This window comes from Myotis yumanensis, unplaced genomic scaffold (assembly GCF_028538775.1).
Source record: "Myotis yumanensis isolate MYYU_CA2020_CCGP unplaced genomic scaffold, mMyoYum1.0.hap1 SCAF_2, whole genome shotgun sequence".
Taxonomy (NCBI): Eukaryota; Metazoa; Chordata; class Mammalia; order Chiroptera; family Vespertilionidae; genus Myotis; species Myotis yumanensis.
This window is the reverse complement of record NW_027223753.1, coordinates 213,355,477-213,373,095: the sequence shown is the minus strand read 5'-3', so window position 1 is coordinate 213,373,095 and position 17,619 is coordinate 213,355,477. Positions and strand designations below refer to the sequence as shown.

General features: G+C 40.0%; 1 protein-coding gene across 5 annotated transcripts in view; it reads left to right on the top strand.

Moving 5' to 3' along the window:
• The window catches only part of TTC3 (tetratricopeptide repeat domain 3), a 104,115-nt gene that overhangs the window by 35,304 nt on the left and 51,192 nt on the right, over positions 1–17,619 (top strand). For all 5 annotated transcript variants that reach the window (XM_070407207.1, XM_070407209.1, XM_070407210.1 and 2 more), the window contains 6 exons: positions 1,000–1,054; positions 9,172–9,334; positions 10,165–10,210; positions 11,255–11,375; positions 13,279–13,342; positions 15,170–15,227. In XM_070407207.1, the coding sequence (XP_070263308.1) occupies positions 1,000–1,054; positions 9,172–9,334; positions 10,165–10,210; positions 11,255–11,375; positions 13,279–13,342; positions 15,170–15,227 (507 nt within the window). The remainder of the gene's footprint in view (positions 1–999; positions 1,055–9,171; positions 9,335–10,164; positions 10,211–11,254; positions 11,376–13,278; positions 13,343–15,169; positions 15,228–17,619) is intronic.

Here is a 17,619-nt window from a genome sequence, read left to right as displayed (position 1 = left end):
CAGCAATACTTGGCTCCCTAGATCAGGCATGGAGAAAGCAGGAAGTGGGATTGACCCCGACTTGGGTTTTGCCATGGAGCCAGATGTAAATACGGGGACAGAGGAGTAGAAAGAATTAGTAAACATGTGAATATGAAATGATGAACCAGTGACTCTCAAGCTAGCTAAATAAGGAAGTAAAAAAAACAAACAAAGTGGGTAAGTCAGTAAGTTGGGCACCCTGAGGAGATAGTAGGAATAGTTGAACAAGATGGAAGGAAACTAGGTTATAGGGGAGAGCAGGATGTCTCAAGTAGTGATTTTTGAAGTTTGAACAGTTTTGAGTGGTGATAAGTTTTGGGGGAAGTGGGGCAGTGGTGGGTGTCTGAGCTGGGGAGAGAAGGAGGTCATAGAAGATATGGCAGGAAACTGTTAGTACTTGGCAGTTTACAAAGTACTGTTTTAGCATAGTGTCTGACTTAGTCCCTCCTTCAAACAGGAAGAACAGGGTGATTATCCCCATCTTAGATGAGAAAGCAGGCCAGAAGAGGTTGATAACTTTCTAACAGCCCACAGGGATTGGGCTTCACTGTTTCAAGTCTCCACTTTCATGCTCTGTCCACTGTAGCTTAGCAGAGGTGTTGTGTGAAAGATCTGGGAGTTTATTTCTGGAGTCTTGCTAATATACAGAAATAGTGCAAAAAACTATACAACGAATAACAAGTTGGGCATAGATTGAGGTGTAAATAAGATATGTGCAGGAAATATCCCAGAAATGTGAAAAGTAGTTATTCCTGAGTAGTTGTGACTGTGACTCTAGATGACCTTTTCCCTTTGTTTTACTTTTCTGTATTTTCCAAATTTCCTATAATGGACATATATGGATCCTTAAAAACTAAAAAAATATTTTTTAACTAGGTTATATATGGAAAATTCAAAAAATTCAAATAGAAATGTAAGATGGTTTATATACCTATATTAAAATAAAAATGTGAATATTTTTCTTGTTTTTCTTTTTAGACATGCACTTGGTGATGGAAAGAGAGCCATTATTTTGAAGAACAACTGGACAAAGGTAGATTTCTTTTATATTTTACCTTGGGCAAATAATGCCATACAACTTGGAGAAAAATCTAATCACAGGATGTACATTTGTATGTAAAAATGTGGATAAAATAGGAATCTTCAGTTCCATAGTCAGAAAGGAAGCGGGTTGTTTTACAGAGTTCAAGAATGATTTGATGGCCAAAACTGGTTTGGCTCAGTGAATAGAGCATCGGCCTGTGGACTGAAAGGTCCCAGGTTCGATTCCGGTCAAGGGCATGTACCTGGGTTGCGGGCACATCCCCAGTAGGAGATGTGCAGGAGGCGGCTGATCGATGTTTCTCTCTCATCGATGTTTCTGACTCTCTATCTCTCTCCCTTTCTCTCTGTAAAAAATTAATAAAAATATATTTTTTTTAAAAAAAAGAATGATTTGATGTAGAGTGAGGCCACAAGTGTCTGGGGGAGGGGAGGGGGCCAGGTCGCCCGTAGGAATCTTGAAGACCTTGAGGGCGCTTAATTATTGAGCTATTAACATCTGCTCCCTCTGGATGTATTACAGAACTACTGAAAATGAAACGTAAAGCTTAGAAGGAACTATATAGGAGACGGTGTTTGTACATAAATTCTTAGAGAAAACATAAATTTGACTCTATCAAAGTTAAAAACTCCTGTATGTCAAAACACACCATGAATGAAATCATAGTCTGGAAGGAGATCATTTGTCATATATACAACTTATATAATTGATAGGATTTATATCTAGAATATGCAAAGAACTAAATAAAAAATTCAGTAGAAATGGGCCAGTAAACAAGCATTTCACAGAAGAAGAATTGTGAATGGGAAATAGAAAAACATTAAGCCCTGTTTTTCCCAGTAATTAAAATAGTACAGAGACAGAAAAACGAAACCAAGAGAGCAGAATAGAGAGCCTCCAAACAGACCTCCATGTACATGAATAAATAAAACCATATGATACTGTGGGTCCTTCAGGTTGGCAAACATTAACGAGACAATAGCCTTGAGTACTGGTGAGTGTCTGTACCAACAGGAACCCTTGATAAAACCAGTGGGTTGAATTGGTTACAAGCACATTGGAAAGCACTTTGATGTGTGTACGCAGTCATTACTTGATTCTAAGCGTGAACCCAACAAACATTCTTGCTTATGTGTGTATAGTGAGATGTACAGGTTGGTCATTGCACCATGATTTAATGGTACAGAAGTGCAAATATCTAAATATCCGTTAATGAAGCAGTGATGAATGTAGTTTTTCACTCAGTTACTATGATCTATCAGATCTGTCCCCTGTTGAACACCCATTATTTTAATCTCTGACCTCAGACCTTCTGCTCTCCCCTTTTTTCACTCCCTCGTTCACTCTTTGTTGGTCTGTTGCTCTCCTTGCAGTTCCTTAAACATGCCAGGCCCACTCCCCGCTTGCACTTGCTCTTCCCTGTGCCTGGAATGAGAATGCCTTTCCCCAGAGCACGCACTGGCTCTCTGGCTCCCTGGGCCCCTCGCTTCCTTTCGTTTTCACTGCAGGTCCTCTTCTCAGTGAAACCTTCCCTGGCCACAGTGCTACACGCCAAACCTGCCCTTCCTAGACGCTGGCTCTCCTCTTTCACTGCTTGACTTTGTTTCTTCTTGGCATTTATGATTAGTAAACATATTGTATATACTATTTACAGTATGTTGTTTATGGTGAATCTCCAGTACAATGTGAGCTCCATGAGGACAGGTTTTTTGTGTGGTTCATTCTTGAATCCGGACTGCCTGACACATACGGGCACTCATTAAGTAAATACTTGTTGACTTGGTGAATGAATGAATTGAACACTAGATTGCAGTTGAAATGAATTAACTGGCTTATGAATAGATTTTAAAAAACAATGTTGAATGAACAAAGGAGTAAAAGCATATTAGAAAAATACTTATCAAACTCATGATAGTGTTTGCTTCTGGGCAGTGAGAGACAGGAAAGATTAATGGTACAAAGGAGACTTCAGTCGTATTTCTGTAGTTTTATTTCTTGTATTAAAGAATCTGAAGCAAATATAACAAAATTTAACAGTTAATTCTGCTGTTTGTTATAGTCATTTATATTTTCCTAAATTATAAAAATAGTCTGAATTTTTTTAAAGCAAAGCTTCATTAAGACTCAAAAAGATATATGTTTCAGACTTCATTTCTGGCTTTTCATAATTTGCTTTTATTTATTATTTTATTATTATTATTTTAATCCTCACCCAAGAATATGCTTTTATTGATTTTAAAAATATGTTTTCATTGATTTTTAGAGAAAAAAGAATGGAAAGGGAGAGAGAGAGAGAGAGAGAGAGAGAGAGAGAGAAACATTGATCAGTTGGCTTCCATACATGCCCTGAGCAGGCATTGAACCTGCAACCTGGGTATGTGCCATGACCAGAAATTGAACCCTCCACCCTTTGGTGAATGGGATGACACTCAAACCAGCTGAGCCACACCAGCCAGGTCCATAATTTATTTTTCAGCCAGAGTGAGTAGAGTCATAGAATTTTATGATTCAGGTGGTCTAGGAGTGTAAAATCTGGGGATTATAAGATTTCTCAGGTGGACTTCTGCATCCAACTTTTGGAGTCACTTTCTAAGTACATTATTTTACAGTTGAAGAAATTAAGTCTCAGAAAAGTACAGTGACTTTGCAGGGTGCCATCATAAGTAAAAGACAAAACTGGATTGAGGGTGATGTTTGTTGCTCTTTTCAATATAAGTCATTGTTGTGCTTAAAAATCCTTTGCTGACTTCTGCACCTGGCATTTGGCAGCTGCTCCGTAAATATTTTCAGAATGAATGGATGGTAGAGTTCTTAATAGTAAAACCTAGACCATGATACTGGTTTTCCAGAGATATCTTTTGTTATTTTGATCTAGTATCAACTTAGAAAAAGAGTACTAAAACTTTAAAATTGCTGAGACCGGTTTGGCTCAGTGGATGGAGCGTCGGCCTGCGGACTGAAGAGTCCCAGGTTCGATTCCGGTCAAGGGCATGTACCTGGGTTGCGGGTACATCCCCAGTGGGAGATGTGCAGGAGGCAGCTGATCGATGTTTCTCTCTCATCGATGTTTCTAGCTCTCTATCTCTCTCCCTTCCTCTCTGTGAAAAATCAATAAAATGTATTTTAAAAAAATAAATAAATAAATAAAATAAAATTACTTTGAATACCTTATTTAGAATGTTCATTCCTGACTTAGTTTATCAAACAAAATATTCTTTTTAAGACTCTTCTTTTTAAGACTTTTTTTTTTTAAGAACAGTTTTAGAGAAGAAAGGTACAGAGATTTCCCATAATCCCGTTACCCCACGCACACATGCCCTCCCCCCATGGTCAGCATCCCCCAGTAGAGTGAAATTAATGAACCTCCACGGACACATCATCATCACCCAAAGTCCAGTTTAACTTGGGGTTCACTGCCTAGGTGTTGTCATTTTATGGGTTTGGACAAATTTATAATGACATTGTGCTTCATAGGGTGTCTTTTCACGGCCCTAGAAATTCTCTGTGTGCATTACCTTTTGATGTTGTTGTATAGGGTACAAACCAATAGTTTCACAAATGTCCTCAAGAACCTTTAATTTTTAGGGGTTTATTTGGACTCTCCTGTTTGTGAGTGACAAAACCTAACTCAGATTTGGCTTAAGGAGAAAAGGGAATTTAATGGTTCATGAAATTGAAAATTCTAGGGGTTAGCTTCTGGCATGGTTGGATCCGATCTGTATATACTTTTCTTGTGTTTTTAGCTGTGCTTCCTTGTTTCTTTGCTTCATTTTCAGTCTTTTCTTCGTTTCATTTTACCAAGGTTCCATTGCTGTCCTCAAGGTCACTGATCTTTTCTTCTGCAATGTCTAATCTACCTTTTTCTCCATCAGCGTATTTTTCATCTTAAATGCTATAGCTTTCATGTCTAGAATTTCAATTTGACTATTTCTTACGTATTGTATGTCTTCAAGTGCTCAAACTTTTTTTAGCTTCCTGAATGTCTGGAATAAATTTAAAATACTGTTTTAATGTCCTTATCTACTAATTCTGTCATCTGTGTCATTTCTGGATTGGTTTCAATTGACTTATTTTTCTCTTCGTTATAGTTCACATTTTCCTCTTTTGCATACCTAGTAATTATTTTTTTATATACTGTATGTTTCTTTTTCTTTTTATTTCTTTTTACTTTTTATTATTTTTGTTAACCCTCACCCAAGGATATTTTTCCATTGATTTTTAGAGAGAGTGGGAGAGAGAAAGATAGAGAGAAACATCGATGTGAGAGAAACATAGCAAGTGGTTGCCTTCTGCATGTGCCCCGACCACGGCCAGAGCCAGGGAGGAGCCTGCAACGGAGGTATATGCCCTTGACTGGAATCAAACCCGGGACCCTTTGGCCCGCAAGCCTACACTCTCTCCACTGAGTCAAACTGGCTAGGGCCCTAGTAATTTTTGATTGGATGCCAGACATTGTGCTTTTACGTAATATTTTTGTATTTCTGTAAATATTTTGAGCTTTGCTTTGAGATGCCGTAGTTACTTGGAAATAGTTTAATTCTTTGGAGTCTTGTTTTAAATTTGGTGAGGTTGGAGCGTAGTGGTATTTAGTCTAGGACTAATTTTTCTCCATAACTGAGGCAAAACTGAGTGCTCAACCTGACACTCCGTGAATTATAACGTTTTCCACTCTAGTTGACGGGAATAAGAAGTGTTCTTGATCCTGTGTGAGTGCTGACTGCTGTTCCCCTTTAGCTTTTCAGGTGGTCTTTCCTTCGCTTGGGTAGTTGCCCCGCATGCAGGTACTGATCAGTACAGAGCCAGACTCAAGGGGGGCCCTGTGAAGACCTCTGGAGTTCTCTGTGCAGCTCTCCTCCCTGTCCTCTGCGCTGTGACCTTGAGCTGCCGTGGCTTTCCTGGACTCCTGCTCTATCCTCTTTTTTTAAAAAAATATATTTTATTGATTTTTTACAGAGAGGAAGGGAGAAGGATAGAGAGTTAGAAACATCGACGAGAGAGAAACATCGATAAGCTGCCTCTTGCACACTCCCTACTGGGGATGTGCCCGCAACCAAGGTACATGCCCTTGACCGGAATCGAACCTGGGACCCTTCAGTCCGCAGGCCGACACTCTATCCACTGAGCCCAACCAGCCAGGGCCTGCTCTATCTTCTTAACTGAGACTGGTCTCTGCCTGGCTCCTTCTCCCTGTGCCATGGCTTAGACACTCTCCCCTCAGCAGGCTGGGGCAAGCATAGGGCTTACTTTGTGTGTTTCTCACTGTCAGGGATCAGTCTCTGTTGTTGCTGGGTGTCCAGTGTCGTGCAACCCTTTGTTTCATATACTGTATGTGGTTTGTTTTAGGCAGGAGGGTAAATCCAATCCCTGTTACTCCATCTTGACCAGAAGTGGTAGAGTGTGGGTTCTCCTGGCTTCATCTTGAAAAAGAACCAAACTGATATCCTCAATAACTGTTAATTCTAGTGGAAAGAGAACATCTTTAGTATCTGTATAGTATACCTGAGGGATGCCTCACACTTATCCTCGCTGAGCCATCCTCCCACCTGTGGATCCATCACTGACCTGGGAAATGGTGCATTGCGATGGGCCCATTTCCTGGGTCACAACTACACTCCTACCCTACCCTCCTTGTTGAGATGGTAGAGTTAGCAGTACTGCCATTACTGTGTCTGAGTGGATAAGGGACATGGTGGCACCCAAAAGGAGGGGGTGCTGGGCAGATGAACAAGGAGAATTTTTTATGTACGTGATAGAGAATGAGACAGTGTCAAAGAAAAACAAGACTTTCTGTTGTAATTGGGTTCAAGAAACTCCCTGAAGTACCTTTAATTTAAGCTTCATTCAAACACCTTCAGCAAAGAGATGCATAAATGCTTTCTTAACTGGTAGAGATTATACTTGTTATTATGAAGCTTAAGGAAAAGGATGAAAAAGGTGGACTGAAAAGGAACAGTTTTAGTGTTTTTACTAATTTAAGTAGGTATGGTCTATAAGTGATGATAATTTTCTGTGCTGTGATTTTTTAAAATATATTTTTATTGATTTCAGAGAGGAAGGGAGAGGGAGAGGGAGAGAGAGAGAGAGAGAGAGAGAGAGAGAGAGAGAAACATTAATGATGAGAGAGAATCATCAATCGGCTGCCTCCTGCCCACACCCCAACGGGAACTAAGCCTGCAACCCGGGCATGTGCCCTGACTGGGAATTGAACTATGACCTCCTGGTTCATGGGTCAGCACTCAACCACTGAGCCACTCCAGATGGGCTGTGATTTTTTTAAATATATTTTTATTGATTTCAGAGAGGAAGGGAGAGGGAGAGAGAAATAGAAACATCAATGATCAGAGAATCATTGATGATTGGCTGCCTCCTACATGCCTCCTACTGGGGATCGAGCCCACAACCGGGGCGTGTGCCCTTGATGGGAATCAAACCTGGGACCCTTCAACCCGCAGGCCGACGCTCTATCCATTGAGCCAAACTGACCAGGGTTTTTTTTAAAAAAAAATGCAGTTATGTATGCTTTAAAGTTGATATATGGCTGGGAGATAGGATGTTGGTATTGTAGCGTACCTCTAAGAGATCTCTTTTATTTTCTTTATGCCTTTTGACAAAAAGCAGAGTTAGAACAAATGCGATCTGAGTTGACTCTGATCTGAGCTTAAATTCTCTGGCTAAAAAGCAGCTGCAGAACTCACCAGTTGGGTTGGTGCACCAGAGTGGGATTATACATGCATAGCACCTGGGTAAGCAGAGGTCCTTGTGGTTGTTTCTGGCTTTTCTTAGTGAAAAGCCCATCTTTCTTAAAAAGGTCACTTATTCCTTTTTAAATGAAATGATAGTTTTCATTTTTTTAAATTAAAGGATAGTTTTTTACCAATTAGTATTTTTTGTATGTTCCTTTGTATTGGATTTATTAGGATGGCATTGGTTCATCAATTACATAGGTTTCAGGTGTACAGTTCTCTAATACATCAACTGTATAGTATGTTGTGTGCTCACCACCCCATCAAGCTTCCTTCCATCACCATTTACCCCCTTTATCCTTCTTGCCTCCCCCACTTCCTCTTCCCTCTGGTAACCATACTGTTGCCTGTATCTCTGAAGTTTTTTTCTGTTTTTTGGGTTTTTTTAATCTCATAGAATCAGAATAGTCTTTGTAAAGTGTACAGTAAAGAGAAAAGCGCTCTGGCCCCAGAATAGATCAGGGTTCTTTGTTTTGCCTGTAAGGGAGTGGCATTAGGCAAGTTCCTAGCCTTTTCACTTGGAAATCACTGCTCCCGTGGAGATGCTGTGCCTGAAATGGGGTTTGGTTTGTGAGTAGCTGCTGGAGGAGAGTGTGTTGCGTTAGCCCAGGTTTGGTCATGTTAGCTCTCTAGATCAAATGTTCGTGCTGGACACAGATTTCCCAGAATGCTTAAGCGGGGCCAGCCAGGGCCGTTGTAGCACAAACAAAACAGAACAAAAAAAAACACAATCATTAGAATTAAGAGTAAATCAGTGGTTTTTGGACCTTTTCTTTCTTAAAACCAACAAGTACACTTAGAGGAGAAAAGAATGAAAAGCTGGTAAGAGAGTGATGGATAGAGGGCTAGCTTAGCTTTCCCCCTCATTTTGCTCATGCTCCTCTCCAGAGGTGGGAAAGCTGCTGCACCAGCTGACTATCCTCCCAACTCTCAAATCCCATGAATTTCTAAACTGTAAGGAATGTAATCACTCGGAGACTACTGCTGCCTTGAAGTATTGTGAAGCAAATTTAAGTTACTTATATGAATGATTTTTATACTTTATTTGGCATAAAAATTATTTCACTCTTTAGTAAAATATAATAAAGGTTGAATTTTTTTCCTTGGGCATACAAAAAAATCTCTTTAAGTGAAAATACTGATCCCTAGACAGTTGTTAAACATTATTATGAATACCGTTCATCGCTTTTTACTTAGCTCATTTCGGTAATTTTATATCTTGAGAGGTATTAACATTTTTATTTATTTTTTAGGTTCTAATTTAACAGTTTGAGTAACTAATCAGATTTCAAGTGAAATATTTTCCCTTATTGATTTCCTTTAACTTAAGCATATTTTTGAGAAAAATTTATCTTTTTGGAACAGGGTCATTATCGTTACTGTGCTGCTCTTTATATGCTGGGGGAATATGACTGGGCCCTGCAAGCAAACAGCAAAGCTCAAAAACTCTGTAAAAATGACCCTGAGGGAATCAACGATCTAATTCAGCAACATGTAAAGTTACAACAACAAATAGAAGATCTGCAAGGTATTTCATCTAAGATTCTTTGTTTTCAGTCGAATTCCCTTTAAAACTTTTGAAGGTGGGTTTCTTGGATTAATGGAGGACCATAAATCAATTCTCAGATGATTTGAACTTACTTTGTTATCTTGGTTGAGTCACTTAAGTTTCCATTTCTATCTGCATAGAATTATATTAGTGTTATATTCCATTGGATAATTATAAATGATTGATATTTTTATTTGAAACATTCGGCAATGAATTATTATATACTCTTGCATAGAAAATATGCCTTCTTGAATTTTGAAATAAATTAAATTCTTTTTGAAACAAAATTGTTTTAAAATTATCTCCTTTATTATTATAGTTATTTCCTGAAGAAAAGTCCCTTCAATAGGATTGTTTGGTGTTTTTGCACCAAGTTTGGGGCTGATTTTATATATCTCAGAAGTCTGCTGTGCAGGCTAGGAATTCTACAATCCTTACTCTGCACTCTCTGTGTAGGTCTTTCCCGTTTTTCCTTCTAAGGGTATTTGGTGTCTTATTGAGCTGAGCTGAGTGTTCTGTTTCACTAGCAAATGTCATCCAACATAACGTGACCATAAGATTGTGAGCTCCTTGAAGACAGGTGCCCTCTCCGATTCACATTTCTATAGTGCTGCATCTACTCAGTGATCACATCCAATGGGATTTCAAATAACAGCCGTAGAACATTTTCTTGACAAGCTCATCAACTAAAAGCATCTCAAAATGTAAAATTGGTTAGGCTTACTTTTCAGTTCTCTGAATTTGAAAATCTTTTACAATACGTGTTACCAATGCACTGATTATTGTGTGTGTGTGATTGATTTTGATAGGCGGAACATCAACTAGGAATCCAATTAAAGCCTTTTATGAAAGCGGGTAAGTTACTAGGAATGGCTTTGCCCTGTGAGTTTAAGAATCTCTGTGTTTGATGCTTTAGTAGCTAAAAGCAACCACAGTGAAGTGGGGGTGGAAGGATGATAGGTGGTTTTCAAAGTGTTCCTGCGTAAGGTCAGGCAACCTGTGAATTGCCAAAAGTATTTTGCCCACTCTTTTACTGAGCTGTGTGCACATGTATGTATTAGAGATCAGTAGCATTAGCCTATGGGAAAGGAGTGAAATGATTATGGGATGTTACTGTGTTTGAATGGAACCAGCTTTGGCTATCATGGATGGTCCTGGCAGCAGAGAGCGGGGGCACAGTCTGTGCCTTTTAGCCTTAGCCTCCGTTCTGGAAACATCTGCCTCTAGACTCCTGGTATTTTTTTTAAAAGGCTAAGATGCTTCCTGTTAGAAATACTAGTAGGCAGCAGATAGACTTTCGTATGCTTGCAATAAAGCCAATAGCACCCAGGGTCTGCATTAAAGAAGATTAAGCTTTTCCTCACATGCTTAAGATACTGAAGCTGTTAATTTAAAACAAGGAGACTTATTTTAATATTAGGAACCAGAGTACACTTCTTGATCTGTTCTTAATGTATTTTAAGTTTTTTAAATTATATTTTGGATTTTAATACCAAATGTAAAATAATGTTTAGGTATAAGGCCCACTCAGAGATGGGGATTCTTTTTTTATATATATATATTTTATTGATTTTAGAGAGGGAGAGGGAGAGAGAAACACTAATGATGAGAGCGAATCATTGATCAGCTGCCTCCCGCACGCGCCCCCACTAGGGATTGAGCCCGCAAACCAGGCATGTGCCCTTGGCCGGAATCAAACCTGGGACCCTTCAGTCCGCAGGCGGATGCTCTATCCACTGAGCCAAACCAGCTAAGGTGGTAGGGATCCTTTTAAAACAATCTTGTTTTCAAGAAAAAAAGGCTGAATATGCTGAAACTTGTTTCTTTGAAGGTTAACTTTTTTAAAAAAGCATACTAATCAATAGAAATAAAATAATTATTCCTTTTATCTCCACTCAGAGCCTACACACCTAGTTTACCAGCACCTGCATTTAGTACTTCACTTAACTTTGTAGAGATCGAAAGAGATTCCAGCAAAACCTACCACGAAATGGCATACGATGGTAATCAGCATCTAATGGTAAGCTCAGTTAAAAACTAGAAATGAAATTATTTCCAGTATAGTCTCATATGTTTGCAATAATATTTTGGTGAAAGGGAAAACTAAATATCTTGTTGATATGAACCTCTTTTTGCCTATTGATATCAAGAGAATGATTCTGTCTTTTAAATAAATATTCAGGCTACCTCTTATAATTAACATAAAATAATATTTCATTGTTACAGAATTTTTTTGCAATCACATTTGTACGTTTTCAAACTATTTTTTTTCTAAATTTTATTTTACACTTCGATGGTTCTCTTTGTATGCCTTCCCTCTACATGTCTTTTTTTTTTTTTTTAAGAATCTTTTTTAATATATATATTTTTTTATTGATTTCGGAGAGGGAGAGAGAGAGAAACATCAATGATGAGAGAGAATCATTGATTGGCTGCCTCCTGCACACCCCCCACTGGGGATCAAGCCCGCAACCTGGGCATGTGCCCTTGACTGGAATCGAACTTGGGACCCTTCAGTTGGCAGGCCAATGCTCTACCCACTGAGCCAAACCAACTAGGGCCCCTTTACATGTCTTTCAATGAGTCACTTGGGAATAAGTGACAGTGGGGTCTGGTGGCCAAATCACCCCACCCCTTACAATGCTCTGGGTTTTTCTTTTCCTATCTTTTATTTTTTGCACACTCCATGGCTGCCCCGCAGTGCACCAGTCCATCCCCCACCCAGTTTGTGCCATGCTGGGCCTGGGAGCCACCCCATCCTCCTCTCTGCCCAAGGTGTTTCTGCAGCCTCTGCTGCTCCTCTCCGTAGCCAAAGCCCTTGATTCTGTGCTGTGCTCAGCTAAACCTTGGTCTGATGGCTTCTTAGGCACTGCTAGACCTCTAGCCTGGTCCTGGGTCCAGGGTCTGAGGCGATCTGCACCTGAGTTTTTTTCTGAACTGTAGTGTACTCAAAACTCAGCAGATATCACCAAGCCCACATTTATATTTCTCTCCAGTGTCTGATGGGGAAAATGAAAATAGTGTCTTGGGTTAGATGGATAGTAGTCATTGGAGGGAACTTTTTTAAGCCACTCTATAGTTATATTTGTTTGTTAATAATATTCGAGGATATTATTTTCATTGATTTTAGAGAGAGTGAAAGAGAGGAAGGAAGGGAGGGGAAAGAGAGAGAGAAACATCAATGTGAGAAAGACACAATTGATTGGTTGCCTCCTGCACAAGCCCCAATTGGGGCCAGAGATCAAACCTGCAACCCAAGTACATGCCCTGGACTGGGAATCAAACCCATGATCCTTCAGTTCTGAGGCAGATGCTAACCACTGAGGACACCAGACCAGAGCATAATTCTTTTGTTAATAATGAAAATCTCGCCAGAACCGGTTTGGCTCAGTGGATAGAGCGTTGGCCTGTGGACTGAGGGGTCCCGGGTTCGATTCCGGTCAAGGGCATGTACCTGGGTTGCGGGCACATCCCCAGTGGGAGGTGTGCGGGAGGCGGCTGATCGATGTTTCTCTCTCATCGATGTTTCTAACTCTCTATCTCTCTCCCTTCCTCTCTGTAAAAAATCAATAAAATATATTTTTTAAAAAAATAATAAAAATCTCAGAGAAGCTGTGTTCATTTAGGGAGAGCAGCCTCAGGAAAGATGTGATAGTACTGACTCAGGACTGAACAGCTGCCTGCCTGGCCTCATGCTAGGTGTCAGAAATAGAATTGTCATTGGAGAATTTGTCATACCATAATCTGTTACTGTCAGTTATCATTTTGTTTGTTTATTCACTTAGGCTTAATAACCACCTAGCTGTTTTAGGTGTTTGAATAAATTCTGTTATAATCCACTTTATTATTTAGCTCTTCATGTCTCTTTATTTTTTCACTTCTTTTCCTTGTGTAAGTCTCACTAATTGTATTTTCATGGGTAGGTGTTAGATGAAGCTTTGACTATAGATGATTGTGCCTGTCATCCTGAATTTCTACCACTATCAGGTGAGTTTTTCCCTGTAAATTATTGCTGAGTTCATGTGGTGGTGTCTAAACTCCTATGCCCCCAAATTCGCACAAGCCTCACTTATATTTGCTCTTGTTCTCCTTTTACTTTGCAGTGCTTCTGTGTTAAAACATTGATTATTTATTTGAAACCAGTACTCTGTCTTTTTATGTTATTTAATAAATCTAATTTTGGAACTCCAACTAAAGTTAATGGAACAGAAAGATGAAGCTCTTCTTGGTTTCTATCTAATTTCTATTTGGCGAGTTGTTGTTTTTTAAAATATACATTTTTATTGATTTCAGAGAGAAAGGGATAGAGAAAGAGAGATAAAAACGTCAATGATGAGAGAGAACCGTTGATCAGCTGCCTCCCGCACGCCCGATGTAGGGGGATCGAGCCCGCAACCTGGGCATGTGCCCTGACCATGATCTCCTGGTTCATAGGTCGATGCTCAACCACTGAGCCAAACCAGCAGGGCTCATCCTAGTTTACTTTAAATTGTCTGTGCTTGGTGCATGTGTTTGCTTGTGCCCCTAGGAAACAGGCAGACACAGCAGGACCTCATCGACTCGGCACTGGCACCGTGGGAAATGACGGGCCCACAGAAGCACGAATATTCGAGCTTCACTTATTTCTCAGTCTCCCTTGATACCACCAGGTTTTGATGGAAGTCGATCTAAAGTGGATTACATGCTTCCCTGCCTTTTAAACAGCTTAAGAAAATACAGATTTTCTTGATGACTTACTTAAGATAGTTGTTGTTACCCACAGGTTTCTTATCTCCATCTTTCCTGCGTTCCTTCCGGGTTCTTACAGGGAGATTGTGACCTTCCTGTTGCCCTCCTGTCCTTTGTTGGTGTTTTTGTTTTCTTTTCAGTGTTTGTGCTTCTGCAGTTCTGTCTTTTCTTAGGCTCCCATGCCACACATCCCACCACTTCTTCCTGAGCATTTCCATTTGGTTAGCACAGCAGCAGCATTGTCAGGAGGGGAAGCTCAGGTGGCTGTCGTCCCTGATGTAGCTCTAATAGCACGTGAAAAACCTTTGAGGATAAAACATTTGTCAATATTTCTTGGGCAATTATCATCATACAGTACATTTAAATAATTTAAATACCAGTCACACTTTAGTGTCTACGTTCAGTAGAAGAAATTGAGGTGCTGTGGTCAGGGTGCAGTGGTTTTGCTGCAGGTCATACAGCAGAAGTCGCACTGGAACTCTTCTGCCTTTCCAGAGCCTCTTGCTTTCTGAGGCCACCAGAGCCAGCTCAGGCTCTCACCCCGTCCTTGACCCACGGGCTCTGGCTTGCCCCTGCGTCTCTCCCCAAAGCTCCCATCTGGTCCACCTGACCCCATTGCTCAGCTCTCTTCTGCACAGCTTTGCACGTCTGTCCCCGCCCAGCAGCACACAGGCTCCCTCCTGCCAGGGGACAAGGCTGAGCTCTTAGAGCTGGAGGAGCAAGAGGAAGCACGGGGCCTGTAACTCAGTATTTTTTTCTTCTTTTTAATGGGATTGCTGTTTAATTATTACAGTGACGGTCTTTTCTTGTCATCTAATTGTAAACTACTTGAAAACAGAAATTTAGCCTATATCTCTGTATCTGCTCTAGGCCTATATAATAATGACCATTATAATTTATAATAATTTCATAGCACACATAGACAAACATCATCAGTAGCTTCTTTTTTGGCTTACCTGTTTGTAGTTAACGCTCACAGTATCGCTTCCTTTGCTTTCTTATTCAATTTACTTAACTATTATTTTACTTTCAAGCTCATAAATTTTTATGTCCAGATTTGAGGAACAAATACTTTTGTATTCACAGGCCAACCTCCAAAATATAAAGGAAAACAAAAATCTCGAAACAATGAGTTGGAGTTCAGGTATGTTTTTATCTAAGGTTTTGTTTTTTCACCTAATGTTCTCCTTCCAAGAAAAAAGAAAAAAATCTCTTTCAAGTAGTAGCCACCTTTACATATGTACATTATGTTGAGTACTAAAGTCCCTTTCAAATACCAAAGGCATGTCTTCAGAGACGATCATTTTTGAGCAGAGAATTCTGAATCCTGAATGTTAATACTGATTTCTGAAAGTCATATTACAGCTATATTAGTATTAACGTTTTAAAACTCCAAAATACATGCTCAGAAGAGGGAAAATATTCAGAGAAGTATAAAATGCAAATTAGTCTCCTTCCCTGCTCACCTTATTTCACTTCCCACACTTCTTCTCCAGTAGCTTCCGATAGGGACGCACTGCTCACAATGTTGGCCGTTGGGAAGCTCACTCTGCCTACACAGGCAGGGGTGTGTGTACAGGTCGAGGCCCTTTTCAGCAGTTACCACCAGAGGAAAGGATTTATCAATGAACTAACCACTTATAAAATCCGTTCTACCGAACATGCCCCTTAAAACTAATGGTCGGAACTCTTTCACTTATCTTTATAGTTAATCCCCCATCACCTACAAAATAGGAATTGACTGCAGAGTGGAATTATCAGTCATACAGTAGATACAGAAGTTTGTGAAGTTAATAAAAAGTGATGCTGGAGAAACTGCAAAGCCATTTCTGTCAATTATACCAGTTGTCAGTTTTTTCCTCATTTCTTAAGGCTGATTCCTCCATAGATTCTTCAAGGAGAATGATTTGAATATCAAAGCACTAAGAGGAATGAGTAATGCCCAATTTTTTTTTAAAAAAAAAAGACCATTTTTTTCCTGCTGCTACAAAGTAAATACAAAGCAAGAGCATAGAATATTATGTAATTCTATTATTTCATAGAAAAATCCTGAGTCTTCCTCCTCACCTGATGTGCCCCTCCAAGAGAAACCAAAACCAAGTATATTTTCATTGTTTGAATGTATGGTTACAATTTTAATGGGTTTTGTTGAAGATACATTTAGTTTCCTGATACTTTGTTTCTGTTTTCAAACGGAAGGCTTCTTATTTGATTATGTCTACCTCATGGGATTATATAGTGATTAAGTGGGATGAACTGGAACATGGTAAATGCTCAGTACACATGACCATCATTGGGTTCACTGTCCTTTTCACTGTTGTTAGAACCATTCTGGCTGACAGCTTGTTTTATCCCTTTCTAAGTATCTTGTGTGTCTTTTCATAACAGACCATGGAAATCTACATCCTTCATTTTCATGGCTGCAGGACATTTTACCGCATAGATGTATATTCGGAGAAATTTCTAGAATGGCATTGCTCTATCAAAGGAGATGCATAATTTTCTTTAAATGTTATTTACTGGTTTTTAGAGAGAGAGATAAACATTGATATGTTGTTCCACTTATTTATGCATTCATTGGTTGATTGTTGTATGTGCCCTGACCAGGGTTCAAACCCACAACCTAACCAACTGAGCTACCCGGCCAGTGCCCGGGGGTGCATAATTTCACTTAGATAGATATTGTCAAATTGTCCTACCAGAAAATTAATTACCTGGCACCTTTACACTCGTAATAAGTTTTGAGAGGGTGCGGTATAATAAAATGTATATCAGATCTTTGTCCCTGGTCCCTGGCACAGAGCTCCCTTGGAGTTTCCTGAAACAAGCCCCTTTCCACCCTACCTGAGTTCAGTTAATGAGGTGACTCAAGGCTGGGGCTCTGCATTCAGAATTGGGGCTGGTCACGACAAAGACCAAGTATGTGATTGGAGGGTTGGACCTTTCAGCCCCATCCCCTGGTATCTGAGAAATTCAGGAAGGGGGCTAGGAATTAATTTATTCACCAATGGCCAGCAACTTAATCGTTTGTGCCTGAGTAATGAAACATTATGAAAATCTCTTTTCGGGGAGCTTTTGGGTGGGTGAGTACATGGAGGTGCTGGGCAGGTGGCCCACTCTGGGACAGCATGAAAGCTATCCATCGCCTCCCCCCACCCAGCTCCTTTCCCATGTGTTTCTTTCATTGGACTTTTCCTGAGTTACAATCTTCATAGTAAACTGGTAAGTAGTACGTATAATGCTTTCATGAGTTCTATGAGTCATTCTAGGGAATTGTTGAATCTGAACTGGGGGTCATGGGAACCCTGAATTTATAGTTGGCTCAGCAGAATTGTGGGTAGCCTAGGCACGCTGGTGTGGCTGGTCTGAAGTGAGGGCACCTGTGGGGCCTGCACTGACCCCAGAATTAATGTCAAAATTGAATGTAATTGTTAGACACGTGGTTGGTGTTGGAGAATTGGTGTGGAAAATGATAGGTATCTGGTATCAAACACACACATCTAGTGTTAGAAGTGGTGTCGGAAGACAGAGAGCTG